The sequence below is a fragment of the Podarcis muralis genome, chromosome 11, assembly GCF_964188315.1.
Source record: "Podarcis muralis chromosome 11, rPodMur119.hap1.1, whole genome shotgun sequence".
Lineage (NCBI taxonomy): Eukaryota > Metazoa > Chordata > Lepidosauria > Squamata > Lacertidae > Podarcis > Podarcis muralis.
The window spans coordinates 34,625,033-34,646,668 of NC_135665.1; the positions used below are offsets into that span (position 1 = coordinate 34,625,033).

The 21,636-nt window shown below is 41.7% G+C and overlaps 1 protein-coding gene across 1 annotated transcript in view; it reads left to right on the forward strand.

Moving 5' to 3' along the window:
- Window positions 1-21,636, forward strand: part of EDIL3 (EGF like and discoidin domains 3) — a 235,807-nt gene that overhangs the window by 146,452 nt on the left and 67,719 nt on the right. The window contains exon 6 of the mRNA XM_028748436.2: window positions 9,065-9,246. Within this exon, the coding sequence (XP_028604269.1) occupies window positions 9,065-9,246 (182 nt within the window). The remainder of the gene's footprint in view (window positions 1-9,064; window positions 9,247-21,636) is intronic.

Here is a 21,636-nt window from a genome sequence, read left to right on the forward strand (position 1 = left end):
CCTAAGTCAGATCACTATTCCTTTTAGCTCAGTATTGTCCACACTAGCCAGCATCAGCTTTCCAGGCTTTCAGGCATGGTCTTTCTCAGCCCTACCTCGAGAAGCCAGGGATTGAACCTGGGACCTTTGGCATGCAAGGTAGATGATCTACCACTGAGCTATGGCCCTCTGCAGCTTTGCTCCCTAAATCTTTCCTGGGAGGTTGGGGAGCCTCTGGAGCATGTTTAGGAGGGTGCAAGGCTATAAGGGAATCACTTGAATAGAGTATAAGTGCTGCAATGCAGCCATTTAAGTGAGCAAGCTTTATTGTGGCCCCCGGAGCAGGAAACCCGGGGCTGGCAGGGCCTGTACCATGGAAAAATACAATAAACACACAGGACAAACATCTGGGGTTCAAATAGGCCACAACCTTATGGATTACAGATGTAAGTAGATTTTGGCATTGGCATTGGGTATGTATCCTGAATCAACCAATCCAATGGCTGCTTAATTATTTTGCAGGGTTGATTCTGTGTTGATTCTGCTGTACTCTATGCCGTACATCAAATAGAGGCGACCCCTTCAGGAATGACCGCTCCACACATAAAACGGGGGGTGCCCTTTGCGTGGACGCGCGCAGCCCCTGGATCTGGAGCATCAGCATAGGCTTGGCTTCGCCTTCCCTCAGGTGGGATACTTGGAGGTCTCCGCCTACCTCAGTCAGCTGTCCAATCCCACCTGGGGAGAGCGTTGCCAAGGAGACCAGGCCAGGTAGGGGAGGGACTACCTGCCCACACAATAGAGGGAGGATCTTACCTGGGAATCCTCACTTGGCTCCAGAGCTTCTCCCACCCTACCCACCCTCAGTTAATGTCTAGTTTTGCAGGTTAACCTTTCTTCACAGGTTTGCAGGTTAACTTTTCTTCACAGGTATGCGGGCACTGCTACGTCAAGGTCGCTGTTAAAGGGCCGGAAAGGAATTTCCCTGCATTGGCAGGTTTCGCCTTTCCCGTAGCAAAACGTCACAACTTTGGCGGTATCAGGCCTTGGGCGGAATCCTTTAGTCCATCTTCCTCTTTGCAGCGGCAATACCAGGGTTCCCCGTTAAAGGGGTTTCTGAAGCGAGGATTTGACTGTACGCCAAAAGGTCGTCATTGCTCTCCAGAGCCGGCCCATCCCCCCCCCACACACTGGATAACCCTGATGCTCCCTAGGTCCCCGGCTGGGGACTGGGGAGGGATAACACCCAATGCCTGAGCCAAGGTCTACCCACATTTGAAATTTAATAAAGTTGTGGCCAATTTAATCCCCATAGCATGTTGTCTTGAGTCGTTATTCCACATGACGGGGGGGGGGCGCTCAGGATCTGGGGGACTCCGCCTGTCCACGCAATGCCATTTTGGGGAGTGCTGTGGCCCATTGGCCCCCAACTGAGCATCTGGACAGAAGCACCTCCCTCTGGAACCTTTTACTGGGGTGCCCCATGATACCAAATTGAAAACGCTGTCCCTCCCAAGCCAATAAAGAGACAGTGGGTTGAAAGGTAAAAAATATTTTATTCTGAGCCACAGAACAGAGTCTCAGTTGGATACTTCTCAAAAGATTAAGTCTAGAACAAAGAATGCACAAAGCATTTATACAATTGTAGCAATCACAGATGCATGATTTCCTGTTTCACTATTGGCTAGGAACACATTTGGACAAAGCATTCCTAAGTCAGGTAGTCTTCTAATTGGCTACAGGACAGTTACGGTACTTCCTGAAGAGGGATGTGGATGGTGCTGTGGTCTAAACCACTGAGCCTCTTGGGGTTGCCGATCGGAAGGTCGTGGTTCAAATCCACACGATGGGGTGAGCTTCTGTTACTCTGCCCCAGCTTCTGCCAACCTAGGTGTTCAAAAGCATACCAGTGCAAGTAGATAAATAAGTACTGCTGTGACAGGAAGGTAAACGGCATTTCCTGTCATGGTGTTCTGTTGCACCAGGAGTGGTTAAGTCATGCTGGCCACATGACCAGGGAAGCTGTCTGTGGATGAATGCCGGCTCCCTTGGCCTGAAAGTGAGATGAGCACCACACCCCATAGTCGCCTTTGACTGGACTTAACGTTCCAGGGGTCCTTTACCTTTACTTCCTGAGGCTCCCTTATCTCAAGCTTAGGCCAGGCCAGGCTAGGCATAACTGGCCTTGCAGTTGTGGTTGTAACTGTGGGAACGTGTTTATGCAGACTCAGCAGGCTGAGGTTAGCTGTGTACATGATGTGCAAACTTCAGTGTTATGTCATCTCTGAGTTACAGCTCTGAGGTATGGCTCTGAGTTATGATACCTCTGAGTTATGGCACCCAGGTCTCAGAAATATGACAGAGAATGTGAGCCAAGTTGTGTGCTGTGCTGTGTTGACACTGAGTCTTGACATCTGGCCCTAGGTCATGACATCCAGCTGGGTGACAAATCATGGCATCCAGCTATCACCCTGAAGCGAAAGTGTCATTCCCTCCAACATTCCTCTGATGAAAATAGGGACGTCCCATTCCATAATGATAATTTTACTATTTATACCCTCTGAGCAGCTACTCTGGGCAGCTCCAACATAATAAAACATTAAACATTTTTTTAAAAAACCTTCCCTATACAGGATTTCCTTCAGACAGCTCAGGAGTCGAATAACTCCAAACCCTCCAACATTTATCCAATGAAAACAGGGATATCCTAAGGAAAAACGGGATATTCCGGGATCAAATCAGAAACTGGGATGGCTTCTCTAAATCAGGGACATCCCTGGAAAATAATAATAATAGGGACACTTGGAGGGTCTGTGGTGTGTGGGTTTCTAATTTGATCCCAGAATGTCCCACTTTTCCTTAGGATGTCCATACTTTCATTGGAGAAATTTTGGAGGGTATGGTAGGGCAAGCTAGTAAGGTGTGTGGGGTATAAATAGTAAAATTATCATTATGGGATGTCCCTATTTTCATTGGAGAAATGTTGGAGTATATGTAACAGGGTGTTCAGAACTGTGACCACATGCCTGCAAGCTGAAATTGGACAGCCCATTCATTCTACCGCCTTATTCTATTGTACATGTAGATAATAGGACCGTAAGATAAAGCCTGCCTAAGTCAGTCTATTGATTTTAATATTTCAATAAGAATAGCAACTTTGGATTAGGAGGCTTTTATATTGTTCTATGAGTGATAAACTTATTTAGGGATATTTAGCAGATCTTGTTAGGCAGGATTTAAATTAATGATGCAATTCCCAAAGCAGTCTGCCAGCACAAGCCTCACTACAGTGAAGTTATTCACTGTACCGACACAGATGATGTTACCTTCTGCTGTCTTTAGTCAGACTGAATATTAGAAATATCTCATCAGAAATTCCTGAAGTTGTGCCAATTTCATTGTGTGCTCCATTCGAAGAGCAAGCCTTTTATTTTTATAAATCATATTTGGACACATTAATTATCAGTCTTCCTTATTATTATTATTTTGTTTTACTGCCTGCCTGCAGTGTTTTTTCCCTTATTTGGTCCCCAATACAGCCTAAGAATTTCATAAATTTGTGCATCTTTAACAAGAAATTACCTTACCCATATAGCCTATAGGCAGAGAATTGGGCATCATCCATTAATGTATGAGAATATCAAAACTGTTTGCTGTTATTATTTAGTTATCAGGTTCCAGGTTAGCAGAAAGAAAATCTGCAAGCATCTATTTTGTCAACAAAACATAGACACTCTTCAGTTCTGAATAAATGCATTACTTTAGCTTAGTTTACATGTTACGCTAAGCCAAACCTTGGCTTGGCAAAACATGTATTCATGTGAGTTCCTAGAATGGAGCTGATAGTAGCTTTGCTTCTCCCTGGTCCTTTTTGCTGTTATGTCAAACTAAACCAAGGTTTGATTTGTGTGTCATCTAAACTCAGGGTTGTGTGCCTTGTTTGGCCTGCTCTGCATCCCCTAAACTAGCATGTGTGGTGGAAGGTGCTGGCCTAGCACCAGTGTTGAAATGAGATTCAGCTGCTAGTCCAGTCAGATTTGGTACATGGAATGAGGGGTGTCATCTCCACCCCAGGCAGCAAAACGCCTTTGGCCAGCCTTGCATCGTAATCATTATTGTTTAGAAATGGTTGCCATGGTCTCGCTTCACTTCACTTTTTTTGTTTTACATACTCATTCCTGACCTCTCAAAAACACTTACATATAAGAGCACTTCTAGAAGAAATAATCAGAATAGGGGTTGAGTTTTGAACCCGATGCCCCCACAAAGCCTACCAGTAGAGCAAGAACTATTGAATTCTTAGCAGCAGGTTCCCAGAAGTATCTGTCTAGTGCTATGGGAAACAGCACCCATCCATTCATGAAGAAGTTCCATAGAGCATTTGGAAGGCATGTGGTGAACTCCCATTCCCTGCAACTCCGTGTGTGTGTGTGTGTGTGTGTGTGTGTGTGTGTGTGTGTATGAAATAAATAAATCTGTTCACTGTACTCTTTTTGGCACCTGCCAAAAACATTTTTGCATAGGCAAGCCTACCCAGATTTGGAGAATGTGTAGATGTGTTTTAATCTGTTTTTAGCTTATTGCTGATTTTAATTATTATTATTTGATTGGCTGTTTTGGTGATGATTTTGCTGTTTTTTTCTTTTTATAAACCACTTTGAGGTGTTTGGGTGTTGTTTGTTTTTTGCAATCAAGCAATATATAAATTGTACAAAATACAATAAGATTTGCATCACATTAGTTTAAGATGGGAAAACAGGGCGCAACTGGGCCCAACAGAACTCCTCTTGACTAGTTTTAGCACATAATGTTTGGCAATTTGCAACTTGGATATTTTCCCTCTATTAGGGAGGGCAATTTAGTTGAGCATCATTTATTGCAAACATTAATTCTGGATCTCCTCTCACATACCTGAAACCTCTCTTTGTATCTGTGTCAATCATATTTGCATTTCAATTTAAGATGTGGCTCTGATTCTACAAATAAATTTATGCAGGCTCCTGTAGCCCACGTTCATGGGGTACATTATGTGACTGACATCTGGCACAATTATTAGAAGTTTCAAAAGCTAATATAGATATTTAAATAAAATAAAATAACAGGCTTTGTGGCTTTTGAAACGTATTTAAATTAGAGCAATTTGCATGCAGTTGTGCTTTGTATGGTGGCAATAGCTCATTTTTAACATTTTGCATTAGCATTGCATTCTTGATGGTTTACAAAGGACATGTGATACGTTCTCAGCCTTTACTGAAGAATTAGGCCAGCTGGTATGTTTTAAGCTATCTTAGTAAATGTGTCTTGTAATGCTGTTGTCATCTTTTAGGAGAAGCCTTTTGTTGCATTTAAATTTTAGAAAAGAAAGAATACAATTTAAAATACATGTGGAAGGCCAGAATTTCACACTTGAAAGAAAAGGATAATCCCTTTTAGCAGCATAGCTAAAGCAAGCTATTATCTGAAGGGAGTACCTTCCAGCAATGTTAAGTGCATTATATTTGATGGTGCTTTTGTGTGGGTTGGCCACAGTAAAGCAGATGACCTCTCAGTTGATAATTTAACTGGAAAGATGTGACAAGACAAAGCAATCCAACTCAGCATTAATGGACCAAAATGCATTTTATGAAATAGGTGAGGGTTTTATTATCCTTATTGATTGATGTACGCCAATGATACATACAGAAACACTAGCATAAGAGAAAAAACAGGGAACAATATGTTGTATATCTACTTTGACAGGGAGCAAAATTATATTGACAGGACAAAATTAGAACCATTTTCTGAACAATAAATAATATGATAACAAGAACAAGTTTCTCTTTGTCTTGTAACCATTGACATTTGAAACTCTAACTTTTCAGAGGCGTTGGTTATCCAGCCATTCATACAGTGCCTTGACATCCAGCATAGGAATCTGTGAGTGGAAAGAAGATCTCCTATGTCATTCTCTTCTACCTGCAGCATATGTTCTACTGAGTCAAGGATGAGGGAGTTAGGCTGGGGCAGCCTGGCTGTCCTGGGAACTTCTTGGTTCAGCCAAAGATCCACTGGATCCTAGCCCCTCATCCTGCTGATTCTTGCTATAGGATTGCTCCTTTAGCGTAGTGCTACTGCAACACATAATGCTTGCATTCATGGCCTGCACCACGGCTGTCTCTAACTAAGACTTTGGTGGTTGCATGTGGCTTTCAAACCTGGAGCTGTCCTTGCCCTTGAAGACTTGTCAGCAGATATCAAATGACCTCCATATTTATTTTGAATGTGCCTCAAAAGCCAGCCCTTAATTGCTCCTACCTGATCGGGGGGGGGGGGGGGGGGAATTGTGGCAAGGAGTAAATAGGCTGCAAATCTCACCTTCTTCAGCCTCCTACCCTTTCAACAATATTTGTAGTAAACAAATATCTTCACTGCTATGAAGGCAAAGCCTTAATACCATCCCCACTTTTTCCTTTCTCAAAAGAAAAAGATGAAGGACAATTTTTTCCTTTAAATATATTGTGGCAAAGTTCAAATGAGGATTCGCATCTTCTAGGGAACACAAGTATGCACTTGCTCTATAGATCAAGGGCTCTCCAAAGATTTAGTAAATACCACCTTGAGAAAGAAACTTGGCTTCTGTTCATAAAGTTGAGCAGGGTAGGAGGGGAGTCATGTTCAATTATCACTGAATATGTGCAGAATTAAAATTGGACCAGTAATCTGTGGCTGCCAACTGTTTTAAATAGCTGTCAGTAAAATGGATAGCCCCCTAAAATTGTTCCTGTAGTCATAATCATATAATTTTATAGTACCACAGTAATGAAGCAGCTTGAAAAGTGTTCTGCGTCTGCTGGAAGGAAAGAAGATTCTGTGTCTTCAAGTGCTTTTGTGCAGTACATTCTGGTCCTTTGCAGAAAATAGGCTTTGTGCTATGGATGAAAAAGGACCAATAATGGCCCATATAGTTTCTATTGGTTATGGAAATAATACGAAATGAACAAACTACCACAATATTCATTCCAACCTATCTATAAAGATCCTCCATAAAGTTTATTTTCCTTTATTTTTCACTCCTCCCAAAGCAAAGTACTCTCACAAAACAGCAGTGAGAGAACAGGAATAGCTGTGAGCTAAATTGCACATTGAGAAGTTTATGCATGAATCAGTATTAACTACCATAGTATTAGAGGTCATCTATAATCCCACTGTCAGGGTTTGTGTTCGGTACTATTATCATGCCATACTAAGCACAGCCAGAGTTATCTCATTCCACAAAATTAGGCACTGGAAGGAGAAGCGGACCACAGATGTCTAAAGCATATTTGCTTTTCACATGTCTCCCATTTGAAATCTGTTTGTGTTGAGCTGCTGATGGCTTCTTGTGGAGCTCTGCTAGCTGGATAAGTTAAAAGAATGCATCCAAGACTGCAGCATCACCTTGAATAACAATAAAGCAATGTCTTCCCGCGGCAACCATTATTTTAAAGATACTACATTTTGTTGTGCACCTATTAGAGATCCGTTTAAGCCATCAACAGATTGTGATGTAAATTATTCCTGCCCCTACTGCTACTCTAAGCACACCAGTGATGCCTCCCACTTTCTGACAGTGGAAAACACATTACCAATTGTTGATGGGAACTGTGCTGCCTTTGCACACAAACCTTTGTTGAAGCTGGCAATGGAAGCTCCCTGCATTTGTAGAACTCTGGTTCAATAGCCACTGGGTAAATTCACACATAACACTCAAACCATGATACTAACAGGACTGCTTCCACGTTAGAGGGGAATTGGGGCAAAGTTTGCTTTTGTGCTCCCCCTCCATCCATTGCCAGTGGATCTCAGTGAACCTATTTGACTTCAGTGGCAATGCTTTAAATAGTGGTGAAAAGCTCTGTGTAGCTACCTTTTTAATTTCCCACAGTGCGCCTAGAATGACTGCGTCAGGAGCATTGTGGGAAAATAAGAGGGTGGCTAGATCCACTCACCTGGTGAAGCTCAATGTGTAGATTCAAAGACAGGTATCAGTTGTGGGCCTGGCAGTCTTGGCAGCTGCTTAAGGATATCAGGAGTTGACATCAGCCTCTTGTACGTGAATATGGCCTATATTAGCATCCTCCCTCTTTCCTCCATGTGCTCTGATTCCCTCCCTTGTTTTTAATGGCACACCATAGCACATTGCTATATCTGAACAGGACAAACCATGAATGTATACAATAGTTTAAACTATATTTGAAATCGCCTAGCTGTGGATTTTCTACACTGAGAAGTGGTTGGTCTCCTGGTTTGCAAACCATAGTTTACTCAGTTCAGATAATCCAGGAAACAATGTTTTGTTTCTTGGTCAGAAGGAAATCTGAGCACTTCAGGGAAATAGGGTGGCAAAAGCGAATAAATGAATCATGATGTGGTATGTCTTAACCAACCCATTTAACATCTTGATGTTGTCTTTTTATTAAATAAATAGAATAAAACAAATATATTGTTTAGTACTAATATGGGATTCTACTTTCTCCTCCTTGCCAAAACATTTTGTTTGTTCAGAATTGTCTGAACTTATACCAATTTTTCTCATCAAGGAAGTATATTGACTAAAACTCTTGTTGTAACTGGGCTTCTGTTAGGTTTAGCTGCAGCTAACAAATCTGTTCATAGGTGAAATGTATGATCCTGATTATATATGAAATGCTTTTCCCCCCTCAATGAAATAAATTTATTTTCCTCCAACACTATTGACAGGCTTTGAAATCACAGGTTTTATTTTCAACTTTAACGATAGCTCAAAATACAGTGAAATAAGCTTACAGAGAAATATGATTTTTAAAAAATAAAATCAAAAAAATCTTTAAAGCAAAGGATCAAAGATATAGAATATTAATCAAATATATGCTGTATACTCCAAAAAGAACGTGAAAAAATTGATGTGAAAATGTAGAGAACTAAATTTATGATGGGAGAAATGAGAAATTATGGGGGAACAGAAATTGACAGATTCACCTGTCCCTAGTCAGGAATCTATTATCCATAGTCAGGAATCTATTATCCATACTCTTGTGTTTCAAATGTTCTGTATCTTTTCTTCTTTTCATCCCTTCTTTTCCTACAGAATGCTCTGGGCCATTGGGAATTGAAGGCGGAATAATTTCAAACCAGCAAATTACTGCATCATCTACCCATCGGGCACTTTTTGGGCTCCAGAAATGGTATCCTTACTATGCACGACTTAACAAGAAAGGTCTTGTAAATGCTTGGACTGCAGCAGAAAACGACAGATGGCCCTGGATTCAGGTAACAGATGGAGCTGTGAGAGGGTGGGTGGGTGGCAGGAAGTCTCCTAGCCTCTGTTGCCAACATCACTTAAGTAACTGATGAACACAAATGGCAAACTATTATCAGGATTCTTATTTACAACCTTTAATTGAGGCCTAGACTTATGAGGAGGCATTTTTATTGCGATCGCTGTAGACCTTTTAAGTGCTCCAGGCCTTATGAGAAAGCAGGAACCTGGCGCCACAAAAATCTGTTGAGCATACATTCCAGTTTGCAGAAATGTATTTGTTCATTATTGCTGTAGTGGCACCATCTGCTGAAAGGCATATTGTTACACATTACCACCCCCTCCACTTCATAAAACGCAATAGGTCACTACCTAACTCAATGGGAGTTTTAACGGATGGTATTTATAAGAGCTCCAGCCACCACAGAGAGTAACATAAGAGAAAGATTGCCTTTAAGGCTTCTCACCTTAATGAACCGTTGCCAGAGGGGTATATATAATCTGGGCATTTGCTTGTTATTTTTGGTTATTTAACAATTCATATGCTGCCATTTCATAGTCCTCTAATCATGGCTTACAATTAATATAATGAGAAATGTATTGATCCACTGGCCCAAAGGAGGGCTCGTAGGAGAGGTTGGGTACAGGGATACCAAAGAAGTATGCCCAAAATGCCAGTGATCAGTTCTAGTCCTTTATTATAGGAAGCTATAGGCTTACAGCAAATCAGCCTGCCAGGTCTCTCAGCCTTTAGAGACATGGGGTGGACACCGCAGTAAGAAGATAGTTTGTCTGTACCCAAAGCAAGTGTCCATACATTCTTTATACACAAAGCGGCTTTGGCCAGGTCTTCCCATCACTTCACCTGACCGGATGAGGGCATAGGTGGCAAATACCTAAGTCTTACAGATAGTTTACCTTTCTGGAGTCAGAGCCCAGCACTTCAAGTGAATGTAAACATATGTGTGAGTTCGTTGTTAGAACTACCAGTTAATTGTGGGGTTATATTGACTACCAAGATGGCGTTTACAGAGCTTCCTTTGGTTCAACTCAAGAATGTTTGTCACTGTGTGATGAAGGGAGGAAGAGAAATTGAATAAATGGATGATATCCAACTACCGGTAAGTCATACTCAGAGTAGACTCATTTAAATCAGTGGGTGAGAGCTAGTTGTTGCATCTTGCATATGCAACAACAACAACGAACAGGGTAAGCAGGAAAGAAGAAAAAAGACTGCTTATACCGCACTGCATGTCACTTATTGGACTAAAGTCCATTGATTTCAGTGGGTCTACTCTGAGTATGACTAATGTTGGAAACCACTCAATAGCTTTTAAATATTTAACTTAAAAACAGCAGCATGAGGAAGTGGCCTCATGCTACTAATAGAAGTCTTTGCCTTCCATTAACAATATTGAACTCACCCAGTCTGAGAAATTCAGGAGTTTTTTCATGTTACATATCATATGAAAGATTTCAATTAAGTGGGACTTACTTCTGAGTAAACATGTACAGGACTGAATTGTCAGGTGTGTTGTGTACTTTTCTTTTGTTGTAAATGCTCCACCTCCTCCATTTTCCAGGTGCATGACAAACACTAACCAATAAATATGTAATTAATTTTTTCGAGCATCATCCTAATGAACTGAATATTAAAATTACCATTCTAAATTTATGCTCCCAGCATGCAACTACTACTAGAACTACAATGTTTATAATTGGCTTGCAATTTAGAGGGTCAGTGGCTATGGCATTGAAAGCAAATTAAGGGAGACACACTCATATCTAACGTTAAAGCACTCCTTGTAGATTTACAGAATTAATAAAAGAACATCCATGTTAAATGCTTACTGCTTCATTAAGACCAAAAATGCTGATTTAACTTTGTTGGAAGATATAGCATCTTATATCTTTGATTTTAATAACCACCACTTAGATATGATCAAATTCATCTCTTAACCTATTGTAGTAAACTCAGCCTTTTCTTTTAAACTCCAAGCAATGAATAAGTTTGTTGTCTCTGCCTCGGCTAGTGTAACTTTTAGCTTTTAGAACAAATATGTCCAGAAAGGCAGGAAGGATACAACAAAGGGAGAGTTTGGAAATAATGCCTGGCAAGTCTACCCATTATGCTAAGCCATGGTTGATCTAAACCACGGTTTATAAACCAGCAAGAGACATCACCTTGCCAACAAGGTCCGTATAGTTAAAGCTATGGTTTTCCCAGTAGTGATGTATGGAAGTGAGAGCTGGACCATAAAGAAGGCTGATCGCCGAAGAATTGATGCTTTTGAACTATGATGCTGGAGGAGACTCTTGAGAGTCCCATGGACTGCAAGAAGATCAAACGTATCCATTCCGAAGGAAATCAGCCCTGAGTGCTCACTGGAAGGACAGATCGTGAAGCTGAGACTCCAATACTTTGGCCACCTCATGAGAAGAGAAGACTCCCTGGAAAAGACCCTGATGTTGAGAAAGAGGGAGGGCACAAGGAGAAGGGGACGACAGAGGACGAGATGGTTGGATAGTGTTCTCGAAGCTACCAGCATGAGTTTGACTAAACTGCGGGAGGCAGTGCAAGACAGAAGTGCCTGGAGTGCTCTGGTCCATGGGGTCACGAAGAGTTGGACACAACTAAATGACTAAACAACAACAACAATAAACCAGCAATAAACTATTACCTACAACAAACTATGAGCATGTTTTGTTTGTGGTTAATAGACACTGTACCATATAACCATATACTGGTGCACAAAGTCCAGAGAGCATGGGAGATATAGTTCCTGAGTTGCAGCAGACCTACCTTACCAACTGAACGACCTAACTTTCAAGTCGAAACAAAATAAAAAAATTCCTTCCAGTAGCACCTTAGAGACCAACTAAGTTTGTGATTGGTATGAGTCAATCACCCATCTCCTACTACCCTTCTGAGAAAAAACCCACCCACCCTCCCACTATATATAAGGGTCTGGTGAATTCTGTTTCAGTGTATCTGAAGAAGTGTGCATGCATGAAAGCTCATACCAATCACAAACTTAGTTGGTCTCTAAGGTGTCACTGGAAGGATTTTTTTTTATTTTGTTCTAACTTTCAAGATTCTTCAGGCTTTGCATTTAGTCAAACACTTGTTCCGCATATCAGAGTGACAGAAAAGGAATAAGGAAAGGAAAGAGCCTCCGCTGTTATTCTTGCCAGGGACTAGTGGAAATTTGTTTGGGAGGCTGGTGAAAAGGTTTTCAGAGATGGCAAGAGTTGGGAGATACATGTGGAAAGGGGTTTCTCTGGGTTTTACCTTGATCAGGGACATAGAATAATTTGCAGGCTTTGAAACCACTCCTCCCATTTAATATTGGCTTTTAGAAGCACATAAGTTCATCTCCAAGCATCTCTTGGAGTTTGTCCATTTGTACTGTGTGCTGCAGGGATTTTGTCACTTACTGAATCCTTTTCACCCTACAGGAGTAGGGAGACCTCCACTGGCTGTTAGAGAAAAACAGAGCTGAACTTCCTCTCAAGTGTCAGAATTCAAAATAAGCTTCCTTGCTAAACCCACCCACAGACATTGATCTGTAGGCCAGGTGTGGAAATCAATTGATCCTTGATCTTCCCATGTGAGAAAGCACAAATTGATCCCATAATGTCCTTCCTTTTTCTCCATCTAAGCTATTAATTTATCTATTGCTCGTTGTTGTTTCATGAGTGCAAGCATTTCAATATCCTGGTGGCAGGGAATCAAAGCAGAACGGTGGCATATATTATCAGCTCTTTGGGGAGAAGCTATTTCGCATTGGTCTTAGCTAAGGAGAATATCCAACTCTCAACACTTACCCAGTTCTGATTAAAGCTTGCATCCCTAAGGACATATTATACCAAGTACATTAATTTACTGCTTAGCCCTAATGATCCCATTTAAGTTATCCCTGATGGAAAATTACAAATTTCATTTAGAAAGAGATTTTAAAAGTAATCTTACACATTGCTATAAATAAAGGTCTTGGAAAGCCAAAACACTGTTACGGTGCCTCTCTGTTTCAGTAACATACTGTAGCTTGCTTGATCTATACTTCTTTGGTTGTTCATCCTAATTACAACAAAGCTTGAGTATATTTGCTTCCTTGTTAATTGTAAAAGATAGATCCTATGTATTATGCAAGCAGCTGTAAGTAGTTGTGTTAAAGAAAATTAAATACAGTCCCTGGTTCAAGTAAACACACTTCTTCCTATTGCAAATAATTGTACGAAGTGGAGTAATATCTGTGTACCATTTCCCCCCTCCCTCTCCAAACACACACACACCATCAACCAGAGTGGAGTTGGGGGTGGTTTACTCTGTAAGAAGCTCATTTGCCCCAGAAGAAGCGGAAGTAAGTCTATGTGTGACTCCTTAGCTATAGAGAGCCTTAGCTATAGAGAGCCAGCATGGTGTAGTGGTTAAGAGTGGTAGTCTCATAATCTGGGGAACCGGGTTCGCGTCTCCGCTCCTCCACATACAGCTGCTGGGTGACCTTGGGCCAGTCACACTTCTTTGAAGTCTCTCAGCCCCACTCACCTCACAGAGTGTTTGTTGTGGGGGAGGAAGGGAAAGGAGAATGTTAGCCGCTTTGAGACTCCTTCGGGTAGTGATAAAGCGGGATATCAAATCCAACTCTATATAGGTGTGAATAAATCACATTTAAAAACGTGTTTACTTGGACATAGTTTGTTTTATGTTGAACTAGAAAAGTTTACTCTGTGTGTGATCAGGGGCGGAGCTTCATGCTCTGGCTCCGGGGGGGCAGAGAGCAGGCGGGGCAGGGCTGGGGGCGTGGCACGCCGCCCATAGAGCGTGGCACGCTGCCCATAGAGCGTGGCGCCCAGCACGGGGTGGGGGCAGATGCGATGGCATCCTGCCAGGATCGTGTTGCCGGGGGCGGTGTGCTCCGCCCACACGCCTCTTCCTCCGCCATTGTGTGTGATGAGTTAAACAGTAAGTTGCATCAGACTGATCCGAGGAAAGGTGGGGGGTTTTCACTTTTGATTGGCTTGCTGGATGGAAATTCTTTGTCACTTATTAGACGAGAAAAATGGTCTGATCAGGGGTAGGGCAGAAACAAATCTGATTGGTTGAAAGGTTGGATGGACCATAAATAAGGTACTTTTACAACTGATCAGGCTGAGTGTGTGTCTCTCTCATATATTGAGGGGGATATTGAGGATAGGGAAAGTGTAAAAGTGTAGCCTGCTTCTAAGGAGACTTTGGAAGCCAAAAATAAGGTGAATTGAGAAATCAGGAGGTGGGAAAATGATAGAGAAGGAAGGGTAAGAAATCTTCCTCTACTTACTGATTTTTAATTGGAGATTGAAGCCTGGGCAGTTGCTTTAGATAATTTTTTTTAAAAATACACAGCGAAAAATATCAGGGAGGAAAACTATACATAATTAACTTCATGTGTTCTTTGAGCCAGAACGTTGAATAATGTTGATCAGGGCATCTGTGCTGTGATATTTTTACTCAGTAGGTGTTGGAAGACAGAAGAAAAGAAAAAAAACCTAATTACAATGCCAGACTTCCTCTTGAGACTCATCAAGTTTTCTTTTCCCTCTGCTTTACTCCACATAGCATGTTCCCAAACAAAGTGCTTTCAATTTTTAATGAGATGTATTGTCTTACGTTCTTTACTGAGCAAAGGAATAATGCAGACTTTTAAAAATGCCTTTAATTCACTTTGGATAAGTCCCATAAATTGTCAAAAGTATGACTTATTTTGTTCTTATTCTTATAGGATTCTTGTTGTTTCGCAGCTGAAATCTGAAAATTCTTAACTTTTCCTTTGACCGATTTTTTGTGGTAGCATGGGTGAATGGGGAGTGTGCTCTTCAGCTTCCTTAGTGTGCAAGTTTTCTTATTAATCTTGAACCAACATAGAAATAAAACTGAAGGGTTCTTCCTGTCGCACTTGTCTTGCCAGTGCTGAGTTAAAAGCTACAAGAATACAAAACTAAGAAATGTGATGAAAAATAGAGCCATCTATTTTTGAGGTGGCTGAGATGATAACAAATGTACAATCTTAGCTTGAGGGTAGAGAAATAGTTGCAGTCTACCAGTTGCTCCCACAGCTATATTTTGTGTCTTATTATTTGTTAAGGATTGAAAGCGTGTTTACTATCTTTATAGTTTTGCTGTGAATGCTCCAAGAAGCTCTCAAAGCAACTTGCGAAAAATTATAGCTATAAAATCCCATTAAAAGAATGAAAATATAATGCTGTTCATATGATGCTAGGATTTTACAGGCAGCAGTTCTTCCCTCATCCTTAGCCTTCCTTGGTGTTGCACTTTGGACCTCACTTACGGTACTAGGCAGAAGGGATGACTTCAAAGTTGCTTTCTGGAACCGTGGACCAACAGTGACAGTAAGGCCCTTTGAAGCTGATTGGCCCTGAAAGTATGTCTTCAGATGAAGTTACTATGGCAGCAACCTCCTTTGAACTTTGATTGGTGGGTGGTCCTGCCCAAGTTGGCCCTTGCGGGTGGAGAAATTAAGCATCTGGTCCACCAGCTGAATGCAGTTCCTCATCCCTGACCTACACTATTAGAAGGTCCTTAAGAGATCCGGAAGTCCCTGATACAGGATCTCTTAAGGACCTTCTAATAGTGTAGGTCAGGGATGAGGAACTGCAGCTGAATGCAGTTCCTCATCCCTGACCTACACTATTAGAAGGTCCTTAAGAGATCCTGTATCAGGGACTTCCGGAGGCGGCGCGAAACCGTGATGGCGGACCTCTTCGAGCTCTGAAGAGGGGCACCGCAGAAAAGGGTTGTTTCGCTACGGCGCAGCGGCAACCCATCAAGATAAACCACGGACAGAGTGAGTTCGTGGCCGTGGGACTCGGCGGGCACCTGGAGCGACCCCAAATTCGCAGAAGGGACCCCGTAAGGGGCTCCGGAGTGAAGGAGGGGGAGCGGTGCTGTGAGTTCATCGCTCTTTCTGCGGAGGCGAAGCCGCGCGGCTGTCACGGATGAGCGCCGACCTTTCTTCCAAAAATACCAGCCTGAAACAGCAAACCCGTGAGTAAGGATTTAAGATTTGCTAAAATAATTCGAAGAAATTTGGCTGAAACCGGGAGACGAGAAAGAGGAAGTCCGTCTTCCGGCACTGCTTTCAACATCAAAGCAGACGGTTCAAAGAGCGGAAAGCGCTGTGAACAGGGAAGCCTTAAGGCTTTAAAGTGGGACTTTCGTGCACATTTGAATTCTATCTTTAAAGAAAAAATACAGCTAAAAATACAGCTAAAAATGGAACAAAAATTCAAAAATGGAACAAAAGGGACTTTAATGGCGGAAAAGTTACCTTCTTCTTACTAAATTTTGGTGGCACTCCCCCTAGAGGATATTGGGATAACAAAGGCCTGGGAAAAGTTTTTTCTGTTTACCTTCTCTCTCCAGACTGTTTTTAAATTTGGGCTTGTCTTTCCCATGGGATTACAACATTTGACCTTGAACATTGACTGATGAGTGGCACAGGAAAGACAAGAGCAGCCAAAGCTAAGGAAGCTAAGGAAAAAGAAAAAGCGAAAAAGCAGGCACAGCTCTTGCAAACAACTTTAACTCAGGGACGCAGACTATCAGTCCCAGCTGTGCTTGCAACACAAAAAGTAGAAAGTGAAAAGCCTGAAAAATCTGAGGAGGAAGATATGGCATCAGGAGGATCAGAGGCAGTACTGAAACAAGTCTTGGAACAATTGTCAGCATTAAACCAAAAAATTGATAACCAATCAATAAAAATTGACCAAGCTACATCCTCGATCCAAAAACTGACAGATCAGGTTTCCCAACATACCCAAGCAATTGAAAAATTGCAAGGAGCAACAGAAGAGAATCGTAAATTGGCAGGGGAAGCCGTTCAAATTGCAACAGCAGCTAAAAAAGAGGTTGAGGAAGTCAAAGCAGAAGTCAAGCCTCTGCACAAACAGATAGGGGACCAACAAACCTACCTCTCTTTGGTGGAATTGAAAAATCGCCAGACTAACCTTAGGCTGAGGGCGGTGCCAGAAATCGAACAAGAAGATTTGATTGGATTTTTGACAACAGAGTTTTCAAAGTTTTGGGGCCTAAAAGAAGATAGTGATTTTAAAATAGTATCGGCTTTTCGATTGGGAAGATTGGTAAGAAAAGACAGATCAAGAGACTGCTTAATAGCTTTGAGATCAAGAGAAGAGAGAGACAAAATATTAGGCCTACACTTTAATAACTCAATTGAGATACAAGAGAAAAGGGTGGAAATTTACCGAGACATCCCTAAACAGCTACTGGATTTGAGAGCCACCTACTCAGAATTGGCCAAGCTGTTGAGACTCAACACAATTCCTTACAGGTGGGAGTTTCCACAAGGACTATCTTTTACTTACAAACAGAAGAAGGTCCCAGCTCCTGCCCACCTAGCAGTTCGAAAGCACGTCAAAGTGCAAGTAGATAAATAGGTACCGCTTTATAGCGGGAAGGTAAACGGTGTTTCCGTGTGCTGCGCTGGTGCTGGCTTGCCAGAGCAGCTTCGTCACGCTGGCCATGTGACCCGGAAGTGTCTCCGGACAGTGCTGGCCCCTGGCCTCTTAAGTGAGATGGGCGCACAACCCTAGAGTCGGACACGACTGGCCCATACGGGCAGGGGTACCTTTACCTTTACCTAAGAGATCCTGTATCAGAAACTAATACAGACTGTCCTAGTCTGTCCAGAAATGCTCAAGACAATATATATTTGGGGGCTTGTATATAAAAAGTTGATGTATAGTTATTCCAGAACCCTGAAATATACCCCCCCCTACCCTGGATAAAGGTAAAGGTAAAGGTAAAGGGACCCCTGACCATTAAGGTCCAGTCACGGACGACTCTGGGGTTGTGGCGCTCATCTCACTTTATTGACCGAGGCAGCCGGCGTACAGCTTCCGGGTCATGTGGCCAGCATGACTAAGCCACTTCTGGCGAACCAGAGCAGCGCACAGAAATGCTGTTTACCTTCCCACCGGAGCGGTACCTATTTATCTACTTGCACTTTGACGTGCTTTCGAACTGCTAGGTTGGCAGGAACTGCTAGGATATATAAACCCTGGATATATAAACACAAAACCAAATAAGATAATTAAAAAAGGTTAAAAACAAGTAAAAAGCTAAAAGAAATTGGAAAGAACCAAATGTTCCTGTGTATTACTTCTCTGAGCCTGTCTCCTCACTGGAACAAAGCAGCCCTTTTTAATAGCTTAATCTGAAATATTTGTACTGCTCACATTTTTTTTTTCCTGGTTGTGTATATCTCTCTGCCCTACCCCATGTTTTTAGCCCGCAAATGCTGGGAAATGGCATAGAGGAACTTAATCATGTAAAATATATGCCAAGGAATAAAGTAATTAATATTATCCTTTTGCTAAACATAGTTAAGCTTATAATCAATACTTTGTAAATTAAATGCAATTTAAGTGACTGCAGAATTCTGTAAAACAGGAGGCTGATTGTGGGCTTTGTATGGAAGCTGATGTTTAAACTTGCCAGTAGCTGAATAATTCATATCTTTCCATTAATAGCATTCACAGCAACTACCTTTGGGACTAAAATAATAACTTAATAAGAAGAAGAAACAAACCAAGCAAGTTTTCAGTCTGTCTAATTCTGTAAACTCTCGGAGGCATAAATTGATGTTTCCCAGCGAAAACCAAATGAGTTGAGCCCTTAGGAAAAAGGGAATAAAAAGAAAAATCAGAATTTTATGATATTTTCATTCTGAAGCAGAATAAAACATATAGGCACTGATCCAGTTCTAGCCACTAGTTTATTATTACTGCTAAACAGGCATCTCAATGTGATGTACAATAAACATAGCAAAAAAACAGTTAAAAACACACACACAAACACACTGGATGAAGAAAACTAAAGCCATACAAAATAGGCACTCATGACACTGATCAGTTCATCCAGCTGGGAAAGCCAGACAGAACAAAAATGTCTTCAATTCTTTCTGGAAATTGTAGATAGTAGGCGCCTGTTTTATCTTGAGAGTAGTGCTATTCCACAGAATATGGCAGCCCTGCTCCAAGATACTGCAGACTGAGCTTCTGAGATCTTTGGAACTTGCAGGACAAACTCAAACCACAGAGATCTACTGGGTATATCAGGGATAATATAGTCAGTCTCTGAAATAACCTGTTCCTGAACTGCAGAGGGCCTTATATGTTGACCTTGAACTTGGCCCAATAGCAGTCTGGCAGTCAGTGCAAATCCCACGAGCAGGGTGTTTATATGCTGGTGGTCATGTGACCCTACAATCAACCTAGCTTCTGTCTTCTGCACCAGTTGCAGCCTCTGGCCAACCCCAAGGGTAGGCCTACATAGAGCACATTGCAGTAATCCAATATTGAGGATAGACAACTGTGATCAAATTATCCCAATCCACAAATTTCTGTAGCTGTCTCATCAAAGCTGGCAAACATGCTCACAACAGTACATCTGCATATCTCCACATTTACTGTGTACACAGCAGCCTATGATTGAAAAGAGCAGCATTTTTGAGATTCAGCAAAGGATAACACTGCTCTGCCTAGTACCAACAGAAGCAGTAGAGCAGGCATAGGCAACCTTGGCCCTCCAGATGTTTTGGGACTACAATTCCCATCATCCCTGACCACTGGTCCTGTTAGCTAGGGATCATGGGAGTTGTAGTCCCAAAACATCTGGAGGGCTGAGGTTGCCTATGCCTGCAGTAGAGCATCAGCCCTGGCGTCAGAATGTAGCATCCTCAGGCAGCTGCTCAGGGCCCCAACAGGGCTGGGGCCTGACCTGAAGCTTCCATGCCAGGAAGCCTGTATCTCCATGTTAATTTCTTACAATGCTCCGATGTAGAATCATTTCAGAGCATCATGGGAAATTTAAATGGAGTCTCCAAATTGTTTGGTGCTAATCTATCTGCTGCTGCGCTTTGGTCCAGTTGGCATGTTTGATGCTTTCGTAACATTGTGGCTTCCTCCCCTTACCTTGCCAACATCAAGTTGGCACAGTAAAATTAGTATAATTTAGACAGGAATATAATACCTCTAACCATAGTGGGAAAGACCATATGGACCTGTGTATGTGTGCCTGCTCTGTCTAATGCCATCTTCAAAAGACGCTCAGCTATTCTTTCTTAAATATTGGTGAAGATTCTTCTCTGACATCTGTATGATGTATTCATTTACTCTGTTGTCTCTTGTCTTCAGCATATCCTCCAACCAACTCATGGAGGGTGATGGAGAAGTTAAGCTAGTGCTCTCACCCTCACTCTCCCCACTTGAACACAGAAGACAAATGCCTAAAGTCTGCAGTTCCTGTGTTTATACATTTGTGGGGAGCATTAGTAAAAAGAAAATATATATATGACCACTATAAGTGAAACAAATAATGGAGAAAGAGCCACAGCAAAGAGAGAATTTCATTCCTAAAATGGAAGAAAAGGTGAAATACACTTTTCTCCATTTGCACTGTCCATAACAGGTAAAAAATCAGACTGTGAATAATACCCGGAGAGAATGGATTCCATGTTTAGGATTCCATGTGAATGTTTAACTCCTATATTTTACATATTTGCTGGTTGTTGGAATAAATTATTCAGCAAGCTAACAAGTCTCCTGTGATTCCCAAATCCCAGGGCTAAAATTACAAGTCAGATCTTAATAGTCTGACTGGCAGCCAGCTCTACCTTACATGCTAAACTTGGCATCTGTGTATAAGAAGATAACCACTCTTTTTAATTTTTTTGAAAAAAGGTTAAATATTACTGTTACAGTATTGCTGTGCTTGAAATAACCAGGTTAAATTGGAAGATTTACCACATTTCAAATATTTGTAAATATTTGTTTCAGCCGTAGTATGTTAATCTTTCCATTTGTGAAAGTATATGAGAAAGTAAGGATTTAATTAATCAAATGTTGCTTTTGCAGAGGTCAGGGACCTTCTACTTAATCCATTTGACTCCTCAGATAGTGCTGTTAAAGCCTTGAAACCAACAGATAAAGGGTGGTAGAACACAGTTTGTTACATAATAGCATTGTTTTCACATGTGGCACTAAGTCTCATCCCATAGTGCTGTTGAAGTGGCACGGCTTCTTCGTCCAAATAATGAAGGTTGAAGAATATCCACCTTCCTTATAAACACTTTGCCTCTGTGTGCATGTGCCAAAGACCAAAATTTCACCAGCATAATATTCATTCTTGGGGGTTCTTTGTTCAAATCTGTTGTTCTAATCTTCGGGGGATTATTGTCCTACTACCCTGCCTAATAGATTTTTGCAATAGCAATGTTATACTGTCTCACTGCGAGTCATTCAGATTTCAACATGATTCACAAAAATAACAGCCCCCACCCAAAGCAAATATAAAGGGAAAGACCTGTATCTCTCTGGTG